General features: G+C 40.3%; 1 protein-coding gene across 1 annotated transcript in view; it reads right to left on the bottom strand.

The window, feature by feature from the left end:
- Positions 1-23,345, bottom strand: part of TTC29 (tetratricopeptide repeat domain 29) — a 78,689-nt gene that overhangs the window by 22,915 nt on the left and 32,429 nt on the right. Inside the window, exons 8-10 of the mRNA XM_063415255.1 lie at positions 18,063-18,154; positions 14,438-14,561; positions 10,512-10,731 (exon numbers count right to left, since the gene is read on the bottom strand). Coding sequence (XP_063271325.1) covers positions 10,512-10,731; positions 14,438-14,561; positions 18,063-18,154 — 436 coding nt within the window. The remainder of the gene's footprint in view (positions 1-10,511; positions 10,732-14,437; positions 14,562-18,062; positions 18,155-23,345) is intronic.

The following is a 23,345-nucleotide window of genomic DNA, read 5'->3' as shown; positions in this document are numbered from 1 at the left end:
TTTTTCATTGCAGAAGACTGGAAAACAGGACTTGTATAGCTTTATGAGGATCCAAAGTTGTGAAGGCACACAGTAGTACTGTATTTTATTTTTTGAGGATAGAGATTGAAACAGTGAACTCTGAAACTAGAGAAAAATCAGTCTGGGTGTTTGAAGTATCAAAACATCTAATCCAGAACAGATAAAGAGTCTGTCCAGGTCTATTGGTGTTTATAGAAAAAAAAATCCTTAATCATAAATAAGGATCTAAAGTATTTCATTTAAGATCAGCTGCATCTCTAGGAAGAGTTGAAGAATGAGTGGATTAAGTCTGTAAAATGAATGGGGAAACCGAGCTGCTTCCCTGCTTCAGGAACTTATGTAAGGAGCAGAGTCCTGAATTATGCAGGAGAGTTTGAATAACAAAGCCTCGCAGCACTTCGGGAGATCATTTAAGAACAGCAGCAGCCCCTCCCTGCACTGTTCATTTCTGGGGTGAGGCCCCGGCTCCTCCTGCCCTTCTGCAGTGGATCCCAACCCTCGGTGCTCAGCTGGGTGACAGGGACTGGTCCTACTGGTGCTCCAACTGGAAAATAAACCAAAAGGGAAACGGGAGCCGTGCATCTACTCCCTGCCTCCTTCCGTCAGTGCTCGTGACGAGGAGCTACATCCCATCATACATAATTCATACTTGGACTAAGTCATCCTGAGAACCACCTCTTCAGAAAGCACTAGAAAATTTTCCTCTGAACACCAATATGTGCCAGATAATTCCTGCCTCTTTACTGCAAACATGGAAGAGATGAATCGGAAGAACACAGAGTTTCAATTACAGATAACTTTAGACAAATGAAAAACTTCCTGGTTCATTCCTTTTTTTCTGCATAATTTTATCCTTTAGAACAGATTGCCTGTGGATGCTGTGGAAAATCAGTTGCCAGATTTTTCTAAGAACAGACAAGATAAACTTCTCTAGGAAATTGCACAAATACTTTGTATTGTTGCTCCTGTGAAGATGATTTCCTAAAATCCTTTCCACTACTATTTTTCCATGATCCTATGCTTATTGTCCTGGCTCATTAAATTCCACAGTTCTGGAAAAGGCTGGAGATGATTCTGCCAAGGTGATTTGGGCATCTTCAAATTAACCCCACAGGCTTTGGCACTGAGAGCCACCACGACTGCCAACTGCTCTCTGCTTTTTCCCTCGCCTGCCTCTGATCCTCCTAACTGGCATCTGGACAAAGTGAGGCTGAACTTGTTTGTACACTTCTGTGCTGAAAAGAATCAAAGTCCCAGAGTTCACAGAGACAAATGGTAGAACTGGATTCTTTTAAATAGCAGATTGCAGTTATGTGGAAATTAAATGTAGGTTTGATTGTCCTATCCAAGCATGTATAAATAAAGAAAATCTCTGTCTCCATGTCTTATATTCAGCTCCTAAGTCTGAGGCACTTGCATCTTCACAAGTGGTGAAGATCCCAAATCCTTCCATCAGAAGACAATTATTTCCCCCTTGCAGGGGAAATCTCTTTCTAACGGTGCCATTAAACACGTATCAAAAGAAGCCCAGGGATTATACCCAAAGAAGGTGACTGAGAGGAGCTTTACGATATCGGGAAGCAAACTAGATGAGTTAACATTGATGACAATTTAACTAATGAGCTTAAAATATCAAAATACAGCTGGGCAGAAGCAGCAAAGTAGCGGGTTTTTATCTGGCTTGCAATCTCCAAAGATGTAAAGCATTTATTGTTGTGTCAGCCTTGCTGACTCCACTGTGAATTTTCACAATTCTCACTCGGGTGTAGTCAGGCTGGTAAATGGTGAGAGCCACAGGCAGCAGGTTAAGGTCCTGCACGTACATAAAGTCTGACTCGAGGGTCCAGGGCTCAGCCTGGCACGGTAACAGCGTGATCTGCAATTCTGCAGACAAGAGGCACTCGAGCAAACAGCACCTGAGAAATGCCACGCTGAAAATGCCACGGAATCACCACGACAATGAACAGCACCAGCAGTGGTGGCTGCCTCTCCCTGCAAACATCAGATGTCACAGCGTGCAATTTATCTGCATCCAAAAATGCCTTCAAACTTGCACTGCAAGGAATCCCAGTTCCTGAATTGATGCTCAATTCTCTCTGAAATGGAAAGGGATGGAGAGATGTCATTGGAACCTCTCAGTACCTCCAAAAGACGACAGTGATGTCTTCAGTCCAACCAAGGACGAGTGTAACACTGTCCTGCTGTTTTGATTCTGTGGTAACAAAACTGATGTGAAGAAGGAATTTTACTGCAGTTTGCACAGTATTACTTTATGCTGCAGAGTGTGCATGGTATTATCAACTCCAGATGGCTCAGGGAACAAGGGGTTTAAATTAAAATGGAATTGTTGCAAGAATCTAAACACAGAACTTAAATATAAGGTTCCAATGATTGAAATGTAAGGCCTAGATCTACTGCACAAGGTACCGTTGTGGACCAAATTGTAAACTCTAAGGTGATGCTTAAAAATCATAGGAAGACCTAAATGAAATTAGAAATAGCCTGAGTAAATGTAGCCTACAAAACTAAAAAGAAATAATAATCAAGCCACTGTAAATATGAGCTGTATTGTTGTATGCATACAATGATGTGTGTATTTATATATTTTGTAGATATAACTGAAGAACGGAGCTCAAAATGCCCTTAAAAATTTATACACGTGGGTGCAAACCCTCTAGATCTCTTATTCAAATGAGGGAAAAACCCTCTCTGAAAATCAACTCTTATTGTCAGTTCAATACAAGGTTAAAATAGATCCATTGCTGACTTCATCCATTTGCCAGTTGCTGACAGCTGTCAATACAGGGATTTGATTTCTTTATCCGAGCAACAAACATTACATTTGTATCTTCAGAGAAAGACCTCGGCTGTGAGCTGCAGTTCCTCTGCCCCAACTCAATTACTGCATTCTTGAACTGCAATGTATTCATTTGTGGGCAGTGGGGCAGCCAGTGGGAGGGCATTGATTGGAGCAGAATGTCGTGTGCAGCAGCGAGAGCAAGATGAAAAGTGTTTTCTGCTTAATGGGTTGGTATTAAGTAGGTGGGAACGGCTTCTAATTAGCCAACAATCGCTGTGTTTCTCAGTTTCCCTCCCTTCCCTCCTCCTGTCGGTCACCAGCTGCCAATCTCTCTCTCCTTTTCCTTTTTTGTGTGGAGTTCATTGCTCACTGCAGTGAAAGCCTTTGTTTAAAAAAGAGGGCTCCCAGGGTCTCATCTGCCAGGGTACAGCCTGCTGCCTGCCATGAGTAGCAACTGTCAGTTTATTTTATCTCAACCTTTTCATCATTCTGCTGAAACTGGTCGAGGGAAACCACCTGAGAGACCTGAGGATTCAGTACCTACAAGTCATTAGCCAGGACTGCTCCGTCTCTCCCCACACAGCAAGTCAACTGAACACTGCTTAAAATATAGTCCACTTTAACCCCATCTTCTCCTGCGAGCTGTTAGGACTCCTCCTGCACCTTCCACAGTTTAGTTGCGTGATCGTTCCTTAAATACATTGCAACTATGATTAGTGCTGCAATATATTTTTCAGCATTTCTCAGCAAAAAAAATATTCTTTATAAATACAAAAGATAATATACTAAAATCTAGTTATTAGAATAGCCTGTCAGAACCTTCTTATTTAGGTTATGGTCTCCAGCACGAATATAATGCCTAGCAACTCTCACAATTATTTGAATCTCTGCTTGCCTTGAAGTTTTTGATAATGCAGTTCAAAGGGGCAAAATCTACTTATAGTTACAGTTGTGCCACCCTCCTCAAAACAATAAGATTAATGGGCATAAAATAGCAGTATCTGGTCCACAATTTTTAACATATATGCAGCATTCTCCTCTCTTTACCACACAGCCTCTCTCTCTGTAGGTATACTTGTATATGTCCACATGCACATCCATCCTCCAAATGGCTAATGGATGGCAGTACAATCATTAAAAACTTAGCAAAGCATGTGAGAAAAAGAAATATTTCATTTTGAACTAAAACAAAATTAAATGTATCTAAATCAAACTCTGTGTCATTAGTCTGAGCTGGTTTTGGTAACCACAGTAAACCTGTTGCAGTCATTACTGATAATTTTAACACAGAAATAACACAGAGGTATTATTTTCCTTGTATGAACAATGAGCCTTTTCAAGATCTATAAGAGATGGCAAGAACAGAAATCCAGTTGTCCTTTAATGTATCAGTTGATTTCTTAATGTTTGAAATCATCAATGTTCCATCTCAATTCTCTTCTCACTGCAGCATAAGTGCACGTACTTGTACGAATATCAACAAAATGAAATTAATTTGATTTAATTTAATACTGTTCTCAGACCTGAGCTAAAGGTGCCAGTGAGAACAAGCTGGCTCTTGGACAATGACACATTTCAAGGCACTGCTCTGCAGGCTGGAAGGTTCTGGAGTCACAGAACTTGGCTCTGTAACACCACGAAATGACCTTTTGCCAGCAGTACTTGCAGAGACACGGGCATTAGAGGATGAATAAACATCAGGTTTACCTGTGAGGGGTGTTGGGCACTCGCAGCTCCCATTTCAAAACTGCTGTGGAACATTAATTCCCCACAGGAGCTGACTCCAGCTATTTTATGTTTGACTAATACCCCTAGCAGCTCAACACCCCCCAAATTAAAAACTGTGCCAGAATTTTAAGAAAAAGCAGCTAAATTAAACCACTGTAGCAAACATGGAAAAAATATAAAAATACCTTAGAATAAGAACAATTCCAAATCACCCTCTCCATATCAATTACTGGATACTTATTAATGTCAATATTGCAGGATAGTAGCTCCGTGTTCAAAATGATGTACCTGCATGACACACCATGAAAAATACTGAATAATTACTGTGCTCTACAGCAAGACCTGTGTGAGGCCTTCCGTGGGGATATTCTGTATTATAGATAATATTGAATGCTTAACTGAGTGAGCAGGAACAGGCAGATGAGCCTGGAGGCACGGTCATCTACTTAAGCATGCATTTGGATCTTCAAGCTAATTAATCACCCAGTTGTGTACTTAAACTTAGTCCACCCATTCCCACAGGTGATTAAGATCTATTTAAAGGCCATTTTGATACTTCACGATTTTCTATTAACCAACTTGTCAAGATACTCAATAGGAAGTGAATTCTTTTCGCTTCTTTCTCTGATCCCGATGTAACAAAAACCACAGAGCACAAAGAACGGTGTGGAAACTGTAGGAAAACACTGAAAAAACTCTCAAACCCCTCCTGTTGGTTCTACTACAAGCACAAAAGATACAAGACGTAAATTGAGATGCCAGCTCCTAGGTATAGAGGTAACTGATTTACACTCCTTTAGCATTGGCATAAACGTGCATAAAATTGGAACTCAGAGTGAAGGTGTAGGGCCAAAAAAGGAGAAAGAATAATTTGCAGTATAAAAGTGAAGAACAGGCAAGAAAACACAAGAGAACAGAAGAGGAATGAAGAGAAACAAAAAGTAATAAATGTTTCAAAAACAGTTCAAAAAAATCACAAAGTATCTCTGGTGATTACAGAAAAGAATAAAGACAGGTGGATTATTGGGCAAAAGAAATATGGTTTCATAAATACATTAAATTGTGGGAGTACAACACATCACTTTTCAAAATAGATCGGCTTATTCTAAATGTAAATCATTTAAATCTTGACTATCTCCAGACCACAAAGTTTTAATAAAAACAGCAATTTGTTACTTCTAAGAGGAACATAAAAGGATGTATCTAGGCAGGGAAAAGGATCTCAGAAAAGAAATCTCTCACGGATGCAGAAAAGTAAGCTGGCTTGGGAAGGCCAGGAGAAGGAAGGTGTTTGATACCGTGCCTGTGACTCCTGGGATGACCTGAGGGTTCTGTTACAGAACACATGCCCTGAACGCAGTTTCTTTGCCTTGGCTTTGATTTCTGTGTCCAGAGAGTGCTGGGGAGCTGTGGCTGAGGCAGGGTTTGCAGGAGAGCTGTGAGCACCATGGCCTGAGCTCCAGGCTGGCTGGCACGCCTGCACACAGCAGCAATAAAAGATTCTTTCCCAAGTCTAAATGACAACAACCATCTCAATATTAAACAACCCCACAGAAGGCTGATCTCTGGCTCTTTATGAGGATCCATTCTCCCTCCTGCAGAGGAAGGAAAGGGAGGGCACGTGGAGAGGGCCTGGGGCTGCTCCTGGAGTTTTCCAGCTGGCTGTTCCTGCTGTGGCCCTGCCAGCACCGGGCACTGCCAGAGCCCAGCTCCTGCCAGCTCCTCGGGTTTGCTCCTCTTCTCCCCATCAGTGCTGCAGTCACACACAAAACTTCCAAGTGCCTCAAACCAAGGATTTCTCCAGAAGCGGCCTAATGTGGCTGGGCAGGAGATTCAACATCTTTTGCACAATTCTATAAAACCGAGCAGGACTGAACTTCTGCCCTGAGAATTTTCTCTTTTTGAACTGGAAAGGAACTCGACTTGTGTAGAAGCACTGACAGTGCAGTGCACTAAACGATGCTAGTTCAGTGCATAAAGCTACATTAAAGGCTCTGACAATACACTGCAGCTTGAACATTGCTTCCAACTTCTTTTTTCCACAAGAAAGAACAATTCACCTTATTTAGGAAACCATTTTCTGCTGATCCAGGGAGCTTGTCTGAGAAAACACAGCTGGATGCCAACAGTATTTAGCACAGGATGTGTCTAAAGGAAATGTGTGGCAAGATTAAGATGGTTCCATATGAAACATCAGATGGCAAAAAGCCTAGATAAGATCCGAATTTTCCTCTGGGTAAACCATTTTTATATAACTATTGATGACAAGAACACTCACAATCACAGCCAGGGTGACAGTGATTTTTTTTAGCCTATAACACCACTTAGTCACAAAAAACCTGCCAGCTCTGAGCAAGGACTATGAAGAAATTTTAACACATTAATCCATGGTTAAACATGAAACTGTTCCATGAGCCCTCCTCTTAAATATGGCACAGGCCATGTACACATGTTCAATCTAAAGTGCACCTGATCAGATCCCTGTTTCCCAAAACATTAGAAATTTTGTACTGGCCACAACTTTTACAGAAAAATGGCTGCAAAACATCTTAAAGAGCATTCAAAAATGTGAACCAGTAGGATCAAAATGTAATTTTTTACACAACACAAAAGAACACGGTCACACAGTGGAATGTACCAGTCCTTACATCCATAACAGGAGGCTGGAGATAGAATATTGAGGGACCACATATTTGGGAGTAAGAACTCATTGGATTGGAATTTCCAAGCTCTAGGTTCAGCCTTTCAAATTACATTGAAGCTGCTCAGGTGTGGAATACCAGAAATAGTCCTGATCATGCTGAAGTTGATGGTACCAGATAATTCCACTGATCGTAAGACTTCAGAATTGATGACAAGATGCAGTATTTAAAGCTATCATAAAACAACTACAACAAAATAAACACAGGAAATCCATGGTAAAATGTATAAATTTTGCCAAGTTCTCCAAAGTCAAGGAATTTAAGTCTAAATTGTTGTCAAAAGCACATACTACTGCCCAAGACAACAACTGAAGACTTTGTAGGGTGAGGAAAACAATGCATTTTAAATCTACTCTTAGAAATGTTCAGGTGATTTCAGGCATTCAAGGGCTCTTGCTGAGGCACAGCCCTGCCAGACACAAAAACCTGCACTGAGAGTTGCCAGACTCACAGAAAACCATTTCTGGTCAGCATTTCATGTAATCAACATGCAAAATCTGATTCCAAAATTTCCTGCCTTCAGCACCTTTAATTATTCTTCTCTCCTCTAGAAGGCAGCAAGTCAGGTGATTATTTATTGAAAGACCTGTGAAATGTTTTCTCATCAGACAATTTAGGCTGTAGGCTCCTTTTTAGGATTTTATGTGGAGTCACAATCCTTTTTGCCTACTGATTCTGCTGATAATGCTTCTTATCCATTTTACTAAACATAAAAAGAACAATAAACCCCTATTTGTTGTTGCAGTGGCATCTCACAAGGATATAAATAACTCGCTTGTAAGTGAAGTCAGGTGACTGAGTCAAAGGCAGCAGATAGAAACACATTCTCCTTTGCATTTTTAAACATTATTTTCTGACAATCCCATCCCTTTTGCCCATGACAACTCCAGTCAAAACATCTATTTTATTAATAAATGTTGAAGTAAATTGAGTAATTAATGGTTCTTCCTGCCTGGTTATTGAAATGATTGATTTAGAAAATAAGTCTTGGTTGAAAGACATAAGGTAATATAGCAGTACCTGAATTTAAATGTAATTGTTCTCCCACTAGCTTAAGTATTTCTTTTGCCTACGAATACAGAAACTACTCTTATTTTTTGATGCAGAAAAAAATTTCAGTCAGAAGAGTCAGAAATAAAAACTTACTGCCTTTCTTCTCCCTTTCATTAAATTTCCCTGTGGATTAACAACTACCATTGTATCTTGTCTTTCTCTGTTCTATCCTCAAAAAGACTGAGAAAAATCTAGTAGATTATCAACAGTGAGCTGTTTGAAAGAGCTGGAAATACTGCTCTATTATCACAGCAGGAATTTCCTCCGTGATGAGTTCATCACAGGACGCGCAGACATTCTCCTGCAAGGTGGAATAAAGGCTGTACCTGAAACTCAAAGCCAGCAAATCCTAATCTTGAACTGGTGCCAGGTCATGTTTTGCCAGACAAAGATATTAAAAATGTAATGCCAGTCCTAAGGAGAGATTTGGCACGCGGAACAGGAGGAATGTTACAGATTGTGCTGACAGTGTGACACTGTGTTTTCCTGGATGTAATCTGGGTGTCAGGAGAGTAAGCTGGGAGCACTAATAAGAAGAATGATATTGAACTGGAAGAGCTGCTAAATATGCAGTAGCCACAGGGTTCCTGGAGTGAGCTGGAACTGAAATGAAAACTGTACTGAGCGGAACAGAGGGTAAACTAGGCAGAAACACAGAAGGAAGAGAATCTCAGCAGGCAAAACTTGTCTGTGGTACCAGGCTTGCCAGGACATGAAGGGCTTTTCTAATCACACTCTGTTTATCCCTGAAGTTCTGCTAAAGAGGAGCAGGGTTCTCAGCTTAAGGGGGCACATTTAAGGACACAAAGGAGTTCCACAGCTGACTGGAAAAAGCCAGGTACAAAACAGTTTTTTAGGTGCCAGAACTAAAATTCATACTGGACACACAAAGTTCATTCTGTGTCTTTGAGGTTCCTGTGGGTTTTTTTGCTGTTGCCATTGTTGATTTTTGTTTGCCTCCTATTTGCATCAGCTACAGTTAGTGATCCTTACATGAAATGTACATAAAATTCTTCTATGAATTCTTTTTTTGACCATCTCTGTTGGAATTCTTGGCAATTGCACTACATGTCTTAATATCACACATGCACCCAAATAACTCCCAAAACCTGTTGGTGTGCTAGATGTTCACTTACTGAGACATAAATCATAAATATATGTACATATGTATAGCCACTGAAGAACTTTAAACTAGAACTTTAAACACAATGCTATTTAATTTATCTCTGCAGCCTCCAAATGAGTGCCCTTGTTCCATAATTCTCAGTAGCTCCCAGTGTTGCCTCTGGCATCCTGGCTCCTGTTAAACTGTTAATATCTTCAATTATCACTTATTTTAGATACAAAATTCACCACTGAAGTTATACTTAGCTTTTCCACTTCTGTGAAAGGGTGAGATACACAAGAAGGCAGCAGCCAGGCAATTCTTCATCTTCAGGAGCAGGATAATGGAGGGAATAACAAAGGAACCCTGGAGCTCCATATTGTGACTGCCCCAGTTGTCATTTGTGTCCACTGCACTCCAGATTCCCACTCCTCACAGGAATGCAGAGCAGGAAGCTTTAAGGTAGAGTAGACTTGTACCTTCCCCTTCCTCAGTACAGCACAGAGTACTGCTATCAGTACTTGGAGATAATGCATAATTCAGTTTGTCTTGTATTCATGTATTGTGCAAGGGAAAAGGAGCAAAGGAAATTTAACCCATGGAGAAAGAGGTCTACTCCACCCAAAGTCCTCTGCTCTTTCTGAGATAAAGAAACCTAGTAAAGAAAGCAGACTTGCTTTTATTTTTTCCCTTTCTCTCTAATGTTGAGTGCAAGGATACCAAAAATAAAGCAGCGTGTTTTTCCGGATTCAGAACTATGTCAAGCAGAAATGACTTCTCACTTTTAGTAATAGGGATCTTATTTTCGGATGCACTCAAAAAGTGTACTGCAAATGGAGATTATCATTATTTTCTTTAAAGATTAGAACAATTACACCTTGAATAAAACATGTAACTGGCAAACAGCACTGAAAAAATGTAAGTTACCACCCAGAGCAAGTACTACTATGCATTTCTCCCTGTTACATTGTATTTGAAGTTGATAATTCAGCCTCTAGAACAAGTGAAGCCCAAGCTCCGTTCGGTACAAGGGCTAAACCCGGGGAATAATTGAACAAACGCCCGCAGCGCTGGGACAGCGTTTCCTCAGGCGTTTCCTTACCGGGGCCGTGCGGCTCGGCGCACAGCGCGCTGCGCCGCTGCTTCCAGGCCAGCAGGCAGCGCAGGCTGCGCGGCTCCGCGCCCGCCGCCACGAGGCGCCCGAAGGGCTCCAGGAGCTGGTGCGCCCGGGCCACCCCGCACAGCGCCGCCGCCTCCGCCGCCCGCCCGCGCCGCGCCGCGCACGCACGGACACAGTGCTGCAGAGCCTCCGGGTAGCGGCCCTGCCAGGGACGGGGGGGAATGGGGAAAGGAAATGGGGAAAGGAAATGGGGAAAGGAAAGGAAATGGGGAAAGGAAATGGGGAAAGGAAAGGAAATGGGGAAAGGAAATGGGGAAAGGAAATGGGGAAAGGAAATGGGGAAAGGAAATGGGGAAAGGAAGAGGAAATGGGGAAAGGAAGAGGAAAAGAAAAGGAAAAGTAGAAAGGAAAAAGGAAAAGGGAAAAGGGAAAAGGAAAATAGGAATAGGAAAAGTGAAAGGGAAAGGAAAAGAGGAAAAGAGCAAGGAAAAGAAAAAGGAATAGGAAAAGGAAAAAAGGAAAAAGGGAAAAGGAAAAGAGGAAAAGGGCAAGGAAAAGGAATAGGAAAAGGAAAAGGAAAAAAGGAAAAAGGGAAAAGAAAAATAGGAATAGGAATAGGAATAGGAATAGGAATAGGAATAGGAATAGGAATAGGAATAGGAATAGGAATAGGAATAGGAATAGGAAAAGGAAAAGGAAAAGGAAAATGAAGAGGAAAAGGAAAAGGAAAAAAGGAATAGGGCAAGGAAAAGGAAAAGGAAAAGAGGAAAAGGGCAAGGAAAAGGAATAGGAAAAGAGGAAAAGGGCAAGGAAAAGGAATAGGAAAAGGAAAAAAGGAAAAAAGGAAAAGGAAAATAGGAATAGGAAAAGGAAAAGGGGAAGAGGAAAAGGAAGAGGAAGAGGAAAAGGAAGAGGAAAAGGAAAAGAAAAGGAAAAAGGAAAAGAAAGGGAAAAGGAAAAAGGAAGGGAAAAAAAAAGGAAATAATGTTAAAAATTACTTGTAGTCACCCGTATTTTACCTTGACATTCGAGCCTGCTCCTCTGATGCCTCAGAGATGTGGCAGCCCACAAAATGACTCATGGCAGGGCATTTAGCAAATCACTCTCGCTGTTTTCTAACCTCTGAAATCCAGATAACACTGCTCATATCTTGACTTGAATAGTTATTTGGTTATCTCTGTAGCATTTTGAACATACAAATCTAAGTATATCAATGCTAAGAGTTAATGAAGATTGCAGCCAGGCCATTTAGAAATTATTGCTATTGTTTCATTGCATCCAATGTATCTGTGGGAGGAAGGGTCCTAATTTATGGTGGTATTAAATTTTAAAAAATAAATCCTAAAGATGGAAAAAAAGAGGGTAGCAAAGTGATAGACTTAAAGCACAGAAAAGAGCAGAAATTAAAACCTACTGATTCCTAGGGGAAGAAAGGGGTATACAAAACGCCAGGGATATTCCTAATCACAAAGAGAGAAACAGTAGGAAAAATGTAGCCCAGCTGTTGCTGGATAGAAAATTCAAATCATTTATCTCTCTGTCCTACCACTGGCATGGAATTCTGCTGCCCTGATGGCAGAAACTTCCTGACTGAAAACATTTTCAGAGCTGTTTTATCCTTTCACTCTCATCTTGATTTAATAAGATTGAAATTCTGCCAGGGAGGAGAGACTCCACATGGCACCTGCTTCACTTGATACCACTTTTTGGGATGAAAATTCCTGTAACTGGTAAAATGTGCTTCTAATTTAGAAAGGATAAAAAGAGTAATAGAAATTCTTTTGTTAATACAGCAGAAGGGCAGAATTAGGCCTATGAGGAAACAGCAATGAATACAGAATGATAAGCTGTAATATAATAAAAAGCAGAAACACCTACTTACCATCCTCAGGAGAACTATAGCAGGTTAAGTGATGCAATTAGTGAGAGGAATGCAGCAAATCAGACTAAGAAACTTGGAAAAGGTGAACTGAGAAATGACAGAGTGTATCACGCACACTTCAGAGTGTACATGTTAAATAATTAATAATTAAATAATATTAATAACCTGCTTAACAAACTGACAGTCCTGCACGACACAAACCCAGGTGTTTTAGGAAACATCTGGGTTAAACAATCATTACTGGAAAGCAAACTGTGTGTACAGCATTAACTAAAACTGCTGGAGAGGGAATAGTGAGAGGAGAGAACTGGGAAGAGGCAGCAGCAGCACGGACAGAGCAAAGTGAATTTGGTCAAAGTGATTTGTGTTTGGGAGAACAGGGAGAGTTACATCCCTGGTTTACTGCAGGTCCCCAAGGATAGATCTGGATATAAATAGAGATATCTTTAATTTGATGGACAGTACTACTGCAAATTTTATCACTGGGGGATGTACAGAGTTGAATAAAAAGACCCTAATAATGACTTAACTTAGAGAATACTGGTGATGACAGCTGACACCAGCAGGCAGTGATCCAAAAGAGGAAATGTTAATTCACACTCAGTTTTGGTAAATACTGCTGACCTCACAGAAAAATATGATACAGAAAACAGGGAATTGCAAACTTCGAGATTTTTTATGTTTAAACTAAATATTTGATATACATTAATAAGATTAAGTTATTGCACTTGTGCCCTTCTACACCACTGCCCCAGCTCAAGGCAGAAAATTCTGAACTGAGAAAGAGAATTTAAAGAACAATCAAATAGAGATTAGTTCTTAAAATATCACTTCTATTGAATTGATTATTAGCAATGGGGGAAGAAGGAATGAAATACAGAAGTAGTTGAACAGAATTTATTCAATTATTTTTCAGATTTGGAGGAGAATAATTCAGCACAGTGTCATATCACCCTGCTCTCTTCTAAGTTTCAGATCCATTTTACAGTTACTTCATCAAGTTATCAAAGACCTTAAAACTTAGTTCTCAATGGGAAATTCAGCATTTATTGTGTTAGAACACAAGTAAACAGAAAACTCTCATCTCAGGCTAGTTTAGAGATTATAGAGTAAAAAAACATTCTCCTGTTTATGAAATAAAAACAGGACAAACAGGACAGCAATTTTGGTAGTGGGAGTTCTCTGTAAGAGGAACACAGGAAAAAAATAGGAGCATTTAGGGATAGTGTAAGTGAAAAGGGGAAAGTACTCTGTTCAAGATATTACACACAGAATTTATGACAAAAAATATGCAACAGAAGATAGAAAAGGTATTTCTATTTTTATTTTATTCCTAGTGCGTTTCCTAAGCCCCGTATTATCCAGCATACAGAACAAATTCTTTTTATTGCTTTTTGTATCTGAATAATTTCATGTAGCAATTCAGCTCTAAAACAGGTGTTGAAGCAGGAATCTTTCACTTTTGCAGCATCTTTAACTCTTTTGATCTCAAACCCCAAGCGTTACTGCAGTGCAAGCAGAGACAGGGGAAAGTGCTCCCACTGCTAACAGAGCTTTGACAAACTCCTGGGTGCCAGAACCCATTTCATAAATTTGGCTGAGAGAATGTAAAGAACTGGAGCTCAGATTATAAACAGTTCATTAGTATGCAATGCAGTTACATTCATGTATAGTGCAATAAAATTTCATTTGCATTAACTGATCACTCTTTATGGGCATTTATGGCCCCGGTGGTGATTTGGATGCAGATTTTTCACAACATGTGAAGTTTGTCCTGATCTAAATTTGGAGTTTTTATTAATCTATTTTAGAACAAAACTCTGTGTGTTATATATGATGTGAAATTTTCACCTTTCCCAGAAAATTAAGGCACATTTCATTTAGCCATGCAGTGACTTCTCCTTGGGTAACTCCTGCAAGAGGCAGCACCTGGATCAAACCCTCCTGTGTCACCTCACAGGCAAAACCAGATTTTACCAAGGAGCAGAGCAAGTTGTTTGAGATCATTACTACAAACATTACTCACTCTGTCATTGTGGACTTGTCCCAGCAGGATGTTTGCATCCACCAGGCTTTGGCTCAGACCAGCGCTCTCAGCATCCCTCAAAAACTCTTCCAGGTACTCCACGGCCTCGTGGGATTTCCCCTGACTGAAGCAAAGGACAGGGACAAAATGAAATATTTACTCAGATGGCTTCAGAAGATCTGCCCCCTTGTTCTGAAACACCTTTGTGATGACTCATCCATGAGTGGATTTTATTTCCACACGGCCTTCAGCACTACCTGTGCTGAGCCCAGTGAGACACTCCACACAGAACGTCTGGGGGCAGGACTGGATCCTTCCAGCAAAACAGAATAAAACTTTCTTTCAGAATATTGTGCCATATTTTAAGGCCAAGAATGAAAACACAGATGGGTGATCTAACAGTGCTTTTGGACCCTCCATTATTTAATTTTTTTTCCTACTGAGCTGCTGATAATGTTTTCAATCCAGTGGACTCACATCCTGCTGGAACAGGGGAAGGAGGTGTGAGGGTGTTTTTTCAGTCAGGCTGTCTGTGATTCAGAGCTGCTCTAGAACAGTGCAAAGTGCTGTACCCCAGTCCTTTCCCTGGAACACAGCACTGCCCTTTGGCTGCCTGGAGCAAAGGTCACACAGGCAAACCCATAAACTGCACTGCAGGTGCCACCCCAAATCCCACAGAGCTCGGGGCAACCTGGGGTCACCGCTGCGTCTGACTTGAAAATTGGCTAATGTCCTTTGACAAGAACAATTTGCAGATTTCCTTTTTTTTTTTTAATAAAGCCAGTCATATTAACAATATAAGGCTTCAGCAGTGTGATTACAAGATATAAGAGAGGCATCTGAGATTGTGGATAAGGCACGGTGCCCTTTTTCCCTTTAAGGCCTGAGTGTTACTGCAGCTGACCTCAATATCAGCCATGAACGTGAGTCACCAATGCTGGAGTGTCACATGCTAAATGTCACAGCACTGGGCAACACAGAAAATCCAGAATTAATTAAGAAATTCACAAAAATAGGAGTTTCTGCAAGTGATAAAGAATTGGGATATATTTTCTCACCATTAAACCACCTTCAAGTTATATTCCTGCAGCAAATGATGGCTTGGCATTTATTTAGAATTTTTATTATAAACTCTATTAGGGCTATGTGCTGTCAAAATCAGGCAGAACTCTCAATTTCCCTCTTCTATGCTACTGGAGTAATTATAACAGGAAACAGAAAAATTATAACAGGAAACACAAAACAGGAAACACAGCCAAGCTTAGCTGCAAATTTACAACATTGCAGTGATTATCTGTATGTGACACAGGGCAAGATTATTACAAAAGGATGCTACATCACTGCAAACTAAAGTATTCTTGAAATAATCAAGTATATGCTACTTGGTGGTCAACTAGCAGACTTGGATTTACTAAACTTTCCTAATTTAAGTATTTTATTACCATGAGAATATGAAACATAGCAGGCTGTAAACATTTACCAGATGTCAAAAGGTTTCTAAATTTTAGAATTAGAGACACATGTTTTCTGACCTGGTTTTTTTTTCCTAAAGAAAAGAAAATCAAATGTTTCCCTACAGAAATAGAGCCTATGATTTATATAAGTTAAAGGACAAGGTTAAAGTGTTAGACAAATATTAATTCCAGTTTTTCCAGTTTTCTATATGCAGTGCACAGGTGCAACTTGAAGAGCATATTATATGGTATAATCATTAAATCCATTCAACCAGACCTTTGAGAGTTAAAAACATATATTCTGAGGAAAAGGACTCCTTGGTCCAAGGAATGAGAATGAAACAGTGCAGAATATTTGTGTATCAAGGTGATTCCAGTTTCCAATTGGGAAAACAGGACTGTTAACACCCACATCCCCTGACAACTGTCCAATTATGTATATCACACTTGGCCTACTGTTTGCAGTAGAAGTAATCAATAAAGGATGTGGTTGAGTGAACATAGATTTTGGTTGAACCAATGCATGAAAACTTAATCATTTACTCAGAGTGGAGAAATCAAATAGAGCAGAGATGAAACAGCCACTGAGGGGTTTGTTGATTGTGCCACCAAGTTTGTGGGCTAGAGGCTGAAAGTAATAAAGCAAATGGAATCAGTGACAGGAGAAAATGTAAAAAGGTTTTCTTAATTTCATGAATTAATAGAAATGTTTTGATGTATTTTTGGCCATTTTTTATTCTTCACATCAAAACTTCTGTTCCACGTATAGAAAATATGAAAATTGCTAGGGCATGTAACCTCTTTGAGGAAAACAGGAATCAATTTGATACATATCAGACAGATATTTCTCACTGCTAGAACTTCACTTACGCCAGGTAGCAATCGCTTGGTAGCGTTGAACAATTTTTCAAAGGAAGTACTTTTAAAAGCACTACAGCTTGAGATATTTAAAGTATGCTGGAAGGATTACTGGAACACTTTATCCTGCACGAGACCTGATAACATGATAAACAGGAATTTCCTACTCAAAGGGCTAATATTTTATAGTTCCTTCAAAAATCTACATGTTATTTTATACAGCCATATACTTTCTATCTCCTTAGACATCACCTTCCTAAACGCATAAAATGCAATTTCCTAAAGATATAGTCATTCATGATCCCACAGAACAGTTATGATGACTTCAGCAGAAGAGATTACACATCTGCAGCAACTCATTTTCCAGTTTCATGCTAAAATGCCCTATGAGATTTTTACCCCTATTAGACTTTTATGAAAATATGCACCTTTTATAGGATTGCTCATGTGATGGAATTGGATGTATAAATCATGTGTCCACAAAAAGTCATTACCATGGTGGACACTGGCAGAATAAGTCAAGAACATGATGCTATTATGTCAGATTTTTCCCCTGGAAAATGACATGACTAAATGCACATGATAAAGATTTTCAGTTTCCCATGGTCTCTGGAAACATCTGCAGCAAAGATTTCACAAAATATTCCAAAGCCATAGACATGTTCTGAGCCACTCAGGAGGGCTCAGGCGCTTTCTCCAACCTGTCAAGAGGAAATAAGTGCAAATTCTCACAGACATTGTGGTTGCAATGCATTATTTTTGGGAAACAGTCATCTTCTCGTGAAGATGTCAGTCAATAAATTTAAAATTATTTACACAAATCTAGCCTAGATGAGGTAACAATACAAGTAAGGGAAAACTGAACAAGCTGAATATGGGGGTTCTGCCACCAGCAGTAATTATTGGTGCATTTATCCAACATGTTCCGTGTCCAGCTCTGGAATTCTAGCACTTGCTGAAGTGTGCTACATTCTTCCAGGTTTTCCTGGAAAATAGGTCTGCGTTTCTATTTTCCAGTAGGGTAAGGTCCCTCCACTAACCAAAAACCCCAAATATCAGCACTTAAAAAGCCCTCAAAACGTGGAAGAAAAAGGACACATTGTAGTTCACAGGCAAAGAAAAACTGGAACCATATACTTTAAGAAATGTGTAACAGTTTCAAATAACTTTGGATGAAAGGGTCGCTCACTGCGAGAAGGGCACTGCTTAGAATTTCAGCAGCCAGTGATGGGAAGTGACAGAGCTGTCAGCAATTCAGCCTCTCACAGCCGAGGGGATGTGCCCTGCCAGGCACACGGGATGTGCTCACCCACCTCGCCAGGACCGTGGCCACGGCTCCGTACGCCCTGCCCAGGCCAGGAGAGTCACGCAGGACCGTGAACATTCGCACACAGGTGTTCAAAACCTGACACACAGGAAGAGAAAAACTGAATTTTTGGAATTTCCCACTTTTTCTTCCCCTCCCGATCTCTCTGTCCACACAGAACGCAAAATTAAAGCTTTCCCACCTCTGCGACTGTTCTCTAATTAGCCATAATGGGACTGGGGTTTTGATCATTATTTATAGTTGTTTGAAAGTACTCAATAATTACAAATCAAAAAGATGTAACTTGCAATTATGTCTCTGTATTTTGGCAATTTGCAAAAGACCAAAGAGGTGCTCCCTGATTTGCAGGAGAAATTTCCTTATCCATAATTTAAAAGATTTCAAGAGCCTGTGCTTTTATGAGTTTCTGATAATCAATAACTTAAGATGGTGTCCTTTGCATTAAAACTGTTTTAGAATGATATGCAGAAATAGCACTCAGTATTATTTTTCTTTCTTTAATCTGTAACAACTTAGTACAATTCAGATGCCCCCAAACTGAATAAATTACAGGTTATACATTTAATCTTTGTTGGCTTAAAGTACTGTTGATAATGCTGCTATTTTTCTAATTAATTATTCATACACAGGAAGTTTGTTAACATTAGCTTGGAATCTACTCTGTTATTATGAACCCTCCCATAACTGAAGGCTTACAGCTGCTGCATAAAAACACACGATCTTAATCTGACACTGACATCACCTGTATTGCAGAATTTCTCTTTTCATCCATTTTTTTTTCCAATGGCAATGACAGGAGAGTGCACATAAAATTAAATCTCATTCTTTCATCCCTCCTCTTTGTTGCTTGACCCAATCCATTACACACATGAGGAAACAGGAAATCTCCAAAGACTCTCTATGGAAATCCTTTTTGCACATTTCCAAGAGAGGGGTAGTGAATGTCATCTGCCAGCTCTGAGGGGGATGGGAGATGCCCAGGGACACAGGACAGTTCCTGCAGGCCCCAGGCTGCTGTTTATACTGGGATAACAGACTGGGCATTCTCCCCTGAGGGTGCAGCCCCTGGCACTGGCACAGGAGCAGACACCCCGTGTGTGCCCGTGCTGTGGTGTCTCCATTCCCACTGCTGTTCCCAGCACTCACATTTCTCAGTTCTTCAAGGGAGTTTTACCACGTGCAGCAGCATCCCTGTATCCTTTAGCTACACAAGCTCTGCGTGCACCAAAAGCAGCATTTATTAATGTGCACTGCCCCATTTATCATCCCCCAAGCACTTCCTCATCAGCAGTGCTCCAATGCTGCATCCTATCCTTGCAGGTCACTCCAATTGAGTTATCCACGCGTTAGGTGTGACACAAAGAGTGCAAAGGCACCTCAGTGAGGAAGTTGTCACATCAGCTCACAACCCTCCCTAAATTGAACACACACATGATGCTGTCAGTGCCTGCAGTACGTCCCTCTAATAACCCAGGATGGCAGCAGAGACACGCAGAAATAATTCCTGGCGTTGCATTTAACTCGGGGCACCTGAGGCATTTGTTGTAATAATGGTGCCCATTTCAGAGGACCTGCTATTAGAGTGTCACCAGGTGTCACCAGTGCTATGTGCTGGGCTGAAATCGCTCCTGCTTTAAGCTGGCCTCTGCAATATTAAACTTGGACACTCGCCCTGCAGTCATTACTGACTGGCACACAAAGGTTACTTAGGAACCTCAGCCTTTGGCTACTGTATTTTTTTTCTATTAAAGATATCAAAAAGTACAGATAAACCCAAGGACAAATCATACACAGCACAGCTGAAGGAAAAAGTTGGTTCACTGCACTGCAACAGCTGCCAGAAAGAAGGAAGTAAATAAATAAAGCCACTCATTCATATTGATGAAAAGTGCTCATTTTGGTCCCAGGTTACCACCACTCTGCACAAATCAGATATTTCATTCTAAATAATGAGGAAATAACATTAATTAAACCATCTTCATGAAAGGGATGAAATCTTGATAAATGACCACGGAAAATGTGCTATTTGTGTCTGTATTTCAATGGACTCCTCCAGCTGCAGGTTGCACTGGATCTTGTAAGAGTCTGTACTGGTAAATAAAAACCAGTTTGGGTATTACACACATTCAGCTAAATTTCCTTCTCAAAAGCTTCCAGACATCCAGAGTTACTGAAGGGGTGAAATGTCTGGTTTTTCCTTTGTATTTTTTTTCATTTGGTTGGTTTTTTAGAATTAGCCATGTAAAAAGAGTTCTGAGGAAGGAAGCTGTTACAATACATTTATCCTGATCATGCTAGACTCCATTATAAAATCATAAAATTTTCATATTGTTTCAAAGACAGTTTGATACTCCTAGCAACTAGTGGGAAAAGATTGCTGTGTATGAGGTTGAACAGATTAGAATAATGTACAGTTCTTTCTATCTCTATATAAAAAATGTACCCTAAGTTTAACAATATAGCAATTATAAAAACCACACTGATTCTGGTCACAGATGAGTTTTTGGATCAATGTGACCAAGCACACTGATGATCTCACCCTTCTTACTTCTGAGGGTCTGTGGAAACACTAGCTTAAAAAACCCAAATAACATGAAAGTGAGAGTCTAATACAGTGGGTTTCAACCCCATTTCCTCCTTCATGCAGGGTGTGGGAAGGCAGAAGTTGAAGGTGGACTTTGTCTTCCACACAACAGACCACAGGATGGCTCCTGTGGGAGCATCCATTCACAAAACCAACTCTCTCTCCGTGTCTTTGTGAGTCTGCCGTGTGTACAATCAGTGTAAAAATAAAGTATAAAGCTCTGCCTAAATCCCCAAACCAGAGCCTGTTTGTGGTATGGCTCTCACACTAATTCTCCAGCTAGTGGTGAATTTCATATTTACCTCCTTTTCCAAGAAAAATATTAGTGAGCTCTCAGTCCAGATTTACCTCTCAGTTACCTTGGCATTATGCCAGGCTGACCCTCCAGGGCTTATTCCATTAACATAAAACAGATCCAGGAGCTCCTCCCCCAGGAAGGAGCTTTATTCTCTCACCCTTTATTTTTATTGTTGTCACACCTGTAATTCTTTTATATGTGCACAAAAACATGCACATTCGTGTATGCAGGACTCAGACAAAAGCACAGAGGCTCTGATGAACACTGATACCTCTGGGGATAATGGACAAAAGAGCAAATATCAAAAGTATGAATTTATGTTGAATAAAGAACATCTATCCAAATCAACACAAGATTAATGCTACTACCAGCACTTCACTGTTTTGGTAAAATACATTTCTCTGACAAGCACACGATGAGATAACATTGATTTATAATACTGTAACTTAAAAACCCCACAAAAACATAGTTCTGCTCTCAGCTTTAGATTTGATATTGTTGCCAAACTTTATTGGAAATACATTTATTTTGATTTCTGCAATTGTAGCTGTGTTTAGCCATTTCACAGCTGGTGAGCAGGAGAGATGCTTCTGCCTCATTTACAGCTCTGGAACATGAATCAGACTATCAACTGGACCATTAGTCAAAGGGATCAGGAGCTAATGATTCCTGACAGGCACTGGTGGCAGGGAAGGCCCAGCCTGGCTAGCAGCACCTCACTGTTTTCCTGAAGCCAACAATAGGTGTGGGTAGGCAGACAAAGCAGCCTAGTGAGACTACAGCACTCCTACATATTAAATACTTCCAGAAAAACCACATAGTTCTGATGGTTGCTAAATAATCACTTTGATACAGCCCAGTGAAAAGAAGAGACAATAGAATTGTGTGCATAGGCACTCTGCAGTTCAATGAACTCTGACCAGCAGTGCCCCAGAAATGCATATTTAAAAATTACCAAAAACGTGCACTATTTATGACCATAATTTGAGTGGTTACACGCCTGTGGCCATGCCCTGATTTGACTGAACTGTTGCTTCTCCTCTTTACCCACAGCTAAAATTCACCAGCTCAGTCCTGTGAATGTAAACTCCTTGCCCTCAGCCACACCCACTTACACCAGCCATAGCTTTGGATAAATTACCAAAAATCCACCAATGTCATCAATCTGTGTGTGCATCTGCTCCAAGGATTAACGGGGGAGGACAAACACCTCACTCATTCCTTACCAGTCTATCAAGACCAGAGCCAAGGCTCTCTGCCTGTATCCAGTCTTGTCTGCTTCATAGAATACTCAGGGCATGTGTATTTTGCTTTCATTCAAATGGATGATATGTAAATACAAGTAAGTAATTGAAAAAGTCCTTTTTCCCAGAGGAATTTCAAACTTCTGTTGGCTTCCACAAGGTCAGGAGTTCACCCTGTAGGCTTCATTTTGCTGCACAGAAAGCTTAAAGAGATGAAATGTACAGGTGATTGAAGAGAAGTTGATTTTTGTTTCTGCCATGCTGTCCTGAATTGTGGCCTTCTGTGCCACTAATAATTATATTAATTCTTATTCTTTACCCAACTATTGCAGGAATTAATAATTTTCTTATTTCCTATACTTCATAAAGGGTTTTATTATTCATTTCTATTTGAAAGATTTTTTAAAAAACCATCCAGGTTCTTCAGAGCAAAAAACTATGCAAACAGTGAATCCAAGTGTTTTCATTTACTGTTGTACAATTTGGAATTTCCACTGCCAAAGACATTGCCCTAGTAAAGGTTATTGCAATCTATATTTAGGACAGGAATGTAATGTTTTCCAAGCCAGCCACTGTTGACATATTTCTTCAAAATAAAGCATGGCTTAACAGTCTGGAGTGAAGAAGCTTCATCTGTTACCCTTTAACAGCAATATAAGAGGAAAAAACAGTTTATGTATCCTTTCCATCCTGACAGATGTGACAATAGCTGGAAACACTGTGCCTGCCAAGAGCTTTTATCAAGTATGTTATAACAACTAGTAATAAGTGTAAATAATAAATGGCCACGATCTTATGGGAAACGGTGGCAATACTAAACAATTTTTGGTGCTTGCTGATGGGAGTCTGCTAGTCCTGGAATTCCCTGCCTTCCCAGCAGAGTTTTGGCCTGACAATAAACAACAGTTTAATACTTTATCTAATCCCAGCCAGGAGGTAAGTTCAACAGCAAGCTTTTGCAGATGTTCACATCCAATAATCTATTCATAATTGATGAAACAGGGAGGTCAGATGTAATGGTTGCTACTATTCCAGCAACAAATAAATGGTTATTGACAAAACGAGGCAGTGTGGCGCTGAGTGCTGAGCAGTGACAAGCACGGAACAGTGCTGAGACACAGGAAGGGATGAGAGCAGAGCCCC

The sequence above is a fragment of the Prinia subflava genome, chromosome 18, assembly GCF_021018805.1.
Source record: "Prinia subflava isolate CZ2003 ecotype Zambia chromosome 18, Cam_Psub_1.2, whole genome shotgun sequence".
In the NCBI taxonomy this organism is placed as follows: Eukaryota; Metazoa; Chordata; class Aves; order Passeriformes; family Cisticolidae; genus Prinia; species Prinia subflava.
This window is presented reverse-complemented; position numbering and strand designations above follow the sequence as displayed.